The sequence below is a fragment of the Terrapene carolina genome, unplaced genomic scaffold, assembly GCF_002925995.2.
Source record: "Terrapene carolina triunguis isolate 2854851 unplaced genomic scaffold, T_m_triunguis-2.0 Scaffold33911, whole genome shotgun sequence".
NCBI classification, from domain to species: domain Eukaryota; kingdom Metazoa; phylum Chordata; order Testudines; family Emydidae; genus Terrapene; species Terrapene triunguis.
Genome location: NW_020698262.1, coordinates 7,026,506 through 7,033,838, shown reverse-complemented (window position 1 = coordinate 7,033,838; position 7,333 = coordinate 7,026,506). Strand labels below are relative to the sequence as shown.

Here is a 7,333-nt window from a genome sequence, read left to right as displayed (position 1 = left end):
CCAAGGAAGTCAAAACTATCTCTGGTATTACTAAAGTGCTGGTCACCTGGGTATATAAGTGGTGATGCAACTGAATTTTAATATTGCCGTTGTTTCTGTCTGTATGTTGGCAATTGCCCTAACGTTGAGTCAGGCAAAACTTCTTAACGTTTTTCATGAAATACTGCATGAACAATAAATGTCAGGCAACCTTACAACATTAAATAGTTGTAAATTATATTTGGGAAAAAGAAACTTTATGCAGAAAAATCTTTGTGTGTGTTTCTTTCAGTTCATGCAAAGGGGATTGGATTCAGAAACCAAAAAACAACTAGAAGAGGAGGAAAAGAAGATAATCAGTGAAGAGCACTGGTATCTGGATTTACCAGAACTCAAGGAAAAGGAGTAAGTTTGTCATATTTTTTCATTATGTATATCTAATCCAGGAGTCGGCAACGTTTGGCACGCGGCTCGCCAGGGTAAGCACCCGGGCGGGCCGGGCCAGTTTATTTACCTGCTGACGCGGCAGGTTCGGCCGATCGCGGCCCCCACTGGCCGCGGTTCGCCGTCCCGGGCCAATGGGGGTGGCGGGAAGCTGCGGCCAGCACATCCCTCGACCGCGCCGCTTCTCGCCGCCCCCATTGGCCCGGGATGGCGAACCGCAGCGAGTGAGGGCCGTGATCGGCCGAACCTGCCGTGTCAGCAGGTAAATAAACTGGCCTGGCCCGCCAGGTGCTTACCCTGACGAGCCGCGTGCCAAACGTTGCCAACCCCTGATCTAGACTATCTGGGAGGCAAAGCAAAGTGTTGTGTATTAATCCTTTTCTGTCCCAGAAACACCTCAAGAATAATAGTAACTCTTAGTGACCAGTAACATTAGTAAAATAGATTGGAAGGTGTAGCATACTTATGCGGCATTTTATTCTTAGGAACCACTCTCAAGGTTTATAAGTCCAGAGTTTGACCTACTTCCCCTTTTTTCATCTGTATGTTTTCCTAGTATCAATGTAATTATTTTCTTTTTAGTGACCAGGTGATTTAATGCTGCTTTTGCTTTTTTTTTTTTTTTTTAAATGTTAATTAGGCCCCAATCTTGCAATCAAGTCCACAAGAGAGAATCTGGCTCCTGCATGGAGCTCCACTGATTTCATTAAGGTTTCATGCAGGCACAGGGTCAATCCAAGAATATCCAGTTGCAGAATCCCTAATGGAGATGCAACAATAAGGAAAACATCTTCTAGTAAGGGCACAAACTTCCATTCCTGCCTTCTGAAGAGGTGCTATAAACAATAAGAAAACTATTTTTAAAATGTTTATTTTGTCCTTTAAAAGAGGGAAATTTTTTAACAAGAGAGAGTCTCTTCTTAACATCTGGAGTTCAGAGAATTAATTACATGTGATTAAAGTGAATAAGGTTACTGATATTTAGTATTTTACATGTGCAGGGTGGGGATGAGGAGGTGGAACACTTCTGCAGTACACGAATGTGATCATTCCTGAGGGCGGACTTCTTTTTGTTTCTTGTTTTGTTCATTAAAAGAGAAAAGAAAACAATCTTTGAAGAGAGAACCACATGGTTTTATTTCCTACCAGTCTCTACTAAGGCCAGCTCTACACTAGAAATTTGCTGGTATAAAAATGTCACCTGGGATGTGAGGTTTTGTGTGTTTGTGTTTTTTGAGGGGTTTTGTTTGTGTTTTTTTGGTTGGATGGGTTTTTCAGGTCTGGCTGGGCAGGGGGCGGCGGCAACATTTTGTATACCAGCAAACTTTTTCAAACATAGATCTGGCGTAAGACACTTAATTTATTTGGTTTTGCTTTTTATTGCCTTTGGTTATTGTGACTATGTTAAGACACGCTGTTCAGACAAATACTTGGTTTTGTTTGTTGTGCAGGAGTTTTATAATAGAAGAGAGAAGCTTTATGCCATGTGAAGACCTACTTTATGGCAGAATGTCCTTTAAAGGGTTCAATCCAGAAATTGAGGTACTGTCAAATGTTCTACTTCTGTTAGGGTCAAGGAGTGTATGTACCCCACACTGGACCAGCAACCAAAGGGTTAATACAGGCACGGCCAGCTACTGCTGTTTGGAAGCCTCACAGCAGCTGGGAGGGTTAAAAGGGCTGGGAAGCAGATGGGTGCAGTGGCTACCAGAGGCGTGAGCAGGCTGGAGAAAGGAGTTCATGCCAGCAAGCTACTAAGGAGCTGCCCAGAGGCAACAGCCCAGGAGGGGATGAACGGACCAATAGGCTGGAGAGCCTGCAGAGACCCAGGGGAAGGTGGGAAGAAGCTCAAGGCACTGTCAGAGTTGAAGAACCCTGATCCTGCTTACCTAACTTGAGGCTCCTGAGCTGGAACCTGGTGGAGTGGGTGGGGAGTGAAGAAAGAGTTTTCCGTCCCCTGGGCACCAGGAATAGACTGACAGCCCCACTGGGGGCTGCACTACGCTTGGCCAGAGGGGGTGGCACCAATGCACCGCCCCAGTTAGTAACTAAGAAAAACTATAAATTGGAATTAGGTCTCAGCGTGACTTCCACTGAAATCAAGAAGTGTCTTTCTGTTGACTTCAGTGAGAGTTAACTGAGCTTTATATACTTTGTAGCACAAAGTGGATTATTGCCTAATGTGTCCAATCTTCGTGCTTCTAATTTGAGCTCCGCTAGGTAGGATGAAAATGGTAATTTCCACCTCAACTCCCCATCTTCCTCCTATTCAACATTCCCATTGCTGTTCAGCAAAATCAGCTGCTCTTCTAACTGGATTGTTGATACTCGGTCATTAATTCATGTGTTGATACGCTCTCTCTCTGTGCTCACACTTGTTGTTTTCAACTTTTAGAAGTAGAGCTGTTTGATTGCAGGAATTTGAAAATAAATTAAAATGCAGGCAAAGCATACTGAAGGATTTTATGAAATGTTTGCAATTCTGTACTGAAAATACAATGTTATGGGGAGTATTTACTCTTGATCACACTGCCTCAGTAAGAGCCTAGGTACTGGATTGGTACTTAAGAGACTTGTTCCTGCTTCTGCCTTTCATTTGCTCTGTGACCTTGGTCCGAGTCTCTCTACTTCTCTGTGCCTGATTTATCCAGCTGTGAAATGAGGTCCCTAATAATTAAAAAAAAAAAAATTGTGTATGAAAAGTGGTATATTCACTTGTGTTGTGTATGTTTGATCCATTTGAACAAATGGAGCCTTTCACCTCTGAGGTACTTTTACTCAAGTCAAGAGGGATGAAATCTGTCGCACTATGAAATGAGTCTTTCCAGTCCCAGATTGACACATGTCCATGTCACACACTAGTGTCCATTGGCACCCAGGTTGTTTATCTCAGCTGAATGAGTGTGGAGGCTGAATTCCCATCCTCCACTGAGAGGTGGCGCCAGATTAGCATTAAGACGTACAAGCAGGTGATATGGAGGAGTTCATTTTGTTTGCTGGTCCTCTGTCAATGCAGTGCTTTCTGCAGGCGCTGTCTTAAATAAAATGTATTTCCACATTGTGATTCAATGTGATTGTGATTCAAGCCAAGATTTTGGAAATAAATAAAATGCTATTTCTGGTAAATATCTGGCATTTTCCCCCCATATGTCAACAGCTCAATAGTTCCTATACATGATACGTGATTCCTATACATTTTCCTCCCCTCAAAGAACAAAGCCTCCATGCTCCATGCACTGCTCAGCAAAACAACTGCCCAATCTCACTGCTCTCCCACTTTTCTTCCAGTCTGGATCTTCAGTCATCATATTGCTCCTTAAATTAGGGGCCAAACTTGCAAACTCTCAGCCCTGTTGACTGGAAACTACTCATGTGAATAAGGTCTTGCAGAATCATGCCTTTAAAATAAAAACTCTTTCGAGCAGAGATGTCTTTAACTTCTCTTCAACATCACACATGTCTATGGTGCTATAATAGTAACAACAACACTGCCATTAATCTGTGTCTCGCAGCTAAATAACTGCCTAAGATGAAAAGTTACTGATGCTGAGTTCAGATCTAATGTGATTTAGGGGGAATTATGATTACTGTCTCACCAGGGTTGGCATTTTCACTGGCTTTTTTTTAATGCAAGTAGTATTTTATTGTAAAGCTTTTCAGACAGATTCTCCCTGCTGAATAAACATTTTCAAGTTGCTTAGTTCCTAAATTTGACCCTCCCTTAAGATCTGGGAATTATATACACTAGATTATACTTGACAATGAAAAAACAGATCTGCTACATAACTTTTTAAAAAGATTTATCCACAGTTTTTGTAGAACCTACGATCGACAGTGCATTGTCACTTGAGTGCCAACAATTGTAAAGAGTGCTAAGAAAACCTAGTCCCAGATGCCAGGCACGCATGCTGGTGTGCAAACAAGGAAGGAACAAAAAATAGGTTATGTTTGTATTAGAACAATTTTAAGATGCAGGAAAATTATAACAAAACTCATTATTTTAAGTTTTGTAAGGACTGAGTCATGAGCTGTTTTCAGGGCCATGCTGGGTTGTATGGGGACCTAAGACACTCCCCTACGCAAGCTATCTGAATCACTGTGCAGTGGGGTAACAGAGGAGGAACTAAGCTCCACCAGGTATTGCACTGGCAAATCACTATCACTACCAGCCCGTGGAGCAAGGGGGAAGCAGCCAGTCACAGTTCATTCCCTTGTCTTCTCGCGGCAAAGCACGGCTGCGTGCTCCCTTTTATTCACGGTTCATGGTAAATCCATGATCCTAGCCCTAAGTTTATACTACAAACAAAGGAAAGCAGCTTCAGTTAAAACTCAGGGGAAAGAGTCCCGCTTGTCCGTTTTAAAAATGAGTTTCTTATCAGTAATATCTATATAATTGAAATTCTGTGAAAGAGTTAACTGTAAACTGATTTCCCATTTCATTTTCAGAAGTTAATGATCCAAATGAACTCTAGGTACAAGAAAGAAGAAATTGAAGCAGATGATACAGCCGAGGCTGACGTATCAGATGAAGAAATGGCCAGAAGGTAATTTATGTTTTATGGCATAGTTAAAATTACCAAGATGATGTGTTGCTGCACTCTCATCAGAGTGTTTATAAAAGAGCAAACTTTTGTGTTGTGCACAAGATTTTTTTAAATAAGAATTTTGAAGAATGTGTTCAGTGGAATAGCTTCATTACGTCCTAGGGAAATAACTTGGGGCCATTTTCTACCCTCTGCTACACCTTTGTACTCTCTACTCTGTCACTCTGTACCACACTGCGTGACAGAAGGCAAAATTGGCCCCTTAATACTCTGATATCTTGATACAGGCAGTAGCTGTGTCTCTTAACAGAGTGCTGTAAGAGGAGTGGCATTGGCAGTCCTCTGTTGCACCACAGATTCGTATTGCTGATAGGATTTATGACTTGCTTTGATTTTATGAATAATAGTGATTTGTGTCAAAGTCCTGTGGCACCTTATAGACTAACAGACGTATTGGAGCATGAGCTTTCGTGGGTGAATGCATGCATCTGACACAGTGGGTATTCACCCACGAAAGCTCATGCTCCAATACGTCTGTTAGTTTATAAGGTGCCACAGGACTCTTTGCTGCTTTTACAGATCCAGACTAACATGGCTACCCCTATACTTGACAGTGATTTGTGTATTAATTTAAATATCTTAACAGATATGAAACCTTAGTGGGAACTATCGGGAAGAAATTCTTGAAAAAGAGAGACCAGCGTGTGCTACAGGATGAAGATGAGAACAGTAACATGACACCTAGCAAAGCTAAGAAAATGTTCTTAAAACCCCAGGATTGATGTGAACTGCACAATTGAAGCTAATAGAAATGTTATCTACAGGGTAGAGTAACATGAACTGGGCAGTGTTTATTTTCCACCAAATAATGTAAGATATGTTTGTAAATCTAAGTCTATTCTGATTGAAATTTCTGCTGTCCACATGACAAACATACTTTCAAAGTGGATGCGTATATAATGGATGTCATACATCCTTTCCCGTCTGAGCAAGTTGTACTGACCACGGGGCTCTAAGCCAATTAGCTGTGTAAATGTTGTGCATAAGTAAGATGGCTATCCCGTGTGTTTGAGAGCAACAATCTTTACATTTTATGATGGTAATTGAACGCAAGTATTTCAACTAAAGATGAGTTATTGCCAATCTTATAAAGCAATTCTGCTTTCAGTGCTTTTTTTACTGTATAAATTGAAACCCCTTACACTTTTTAAATTGAAAGAAATAGTCTGCAGAAACTTACACGTTTCTTTAACAATTCTAAAATTAAGTTGAAAAAGGAACAGAGAGATTAAATCCGTTTAGTTGAATTTTATTTTTTTATAAAATCTATTTAAAGAGAGGTTTTTGTAATAGAAGCCATTTTTTTTTCTAGAATAAGCTAAATATTTATATTGGGTGATGTTTTCACTTTGACACTTATGAATCATGATCTGCTCAATCTCTCACCTCCAAAAAATTTTTTTGATGTTCCTTTGGTTGTGGTTTTCTTTTCTGGCAAAAAATTTCCAATCTTATAAACAAGATCTGTGATAGCAGGATAGTGACCGCTTCAGAAACACATCTTAAAGCTGAATAAAAACTTTTAAAAGACTTTTGTGTCTGATTATTGTGGTTTAGGTAATATAATATAAACACTGAAACTTAACATAGCCTGTGAGATGTTTAGTGCATTGTTTGATAGTGTTTAGATTCAGGCCCAAATTTTTAAATGTATTTAGACATTAATGCTCTCAGCATTGCAATACCAACTGATTTAGGAGCCTAAATCTAATTTTCAAAAGGGCTTTAGAGATTGACAGTCAATGGGATTTAGGCTCCTAAATGCCTACATCCCTTTTGAGAATGAAATTTAGGATCCTAAATCAATTAAGCATTGCAACTCTGAGCACAGCAACACCTCAATACCTTTAAAAAACTGGGCCTTAAGGACATGCCCCAAAATATTAGTTGAGTTGAAATGCCTTTTCTAGTTAGAAAGTAATGAAGCAGTTTGAAGCATTGTTGCACAGAGAGACAGTACTGGCCTTCCATCAATTGCTGCTCTAGGCATGTTGAAATTTGTCGTCAGCATGTGTCAGATCTAAAATTATAGCAGTTTTCTGTATCCCAAACTTCAGCAAGAAATATGCTCTCTGTTATTTTATTTCCCTGGCTAGTTGTCCAGGTTGTCGTCCAGGATGCTGGCTCTCTCGAGAAAGGAGGGATTGGAGGAGTTTGCTAAATTAAAGCAAGTAGTGGCAGTTCCATCACGGACACGAGTCGTTGGGTTTTTTTTCTCTCTTCTTTTTGGAACAGCTCAGTGAAGCAAGACACGAAACTCAATTATATAAAGTAAGAGGCCGTACATCTACAGTAGTTTGCATGTA

At 40.4% G+C, this 7,333-nt stretch overlaps 1 protein-coding gene across 1 annotated transcript; it reads left to right on the top strand.

Moving 5' to 3' along the window:
* The first annotated feature begins 274 nt into the window (after positions 1-274).
* LOC113409627 (M-phase phosphoprotein 6-like) lies at positions 275-6,656 on the top strand. Its single transcript, XM_026663763.1, has 4 exons — positions 275-384; positions 1,875-1,965; positions 4,870-4,967; positions 5,614-6,656. The coding sequence occupies exons 1-4, from the start codon at positions 275-277 to the stop codon at positions 5,747-5,749; spliced, it is 435 nt and encodes a 144-aa protein (XP_026519548.1). The 3' UTR covers positions 5,750-6,656.
* The last annotated feature ends 677 nt before the right edge of the window (positions 6,657-7,333 follow it).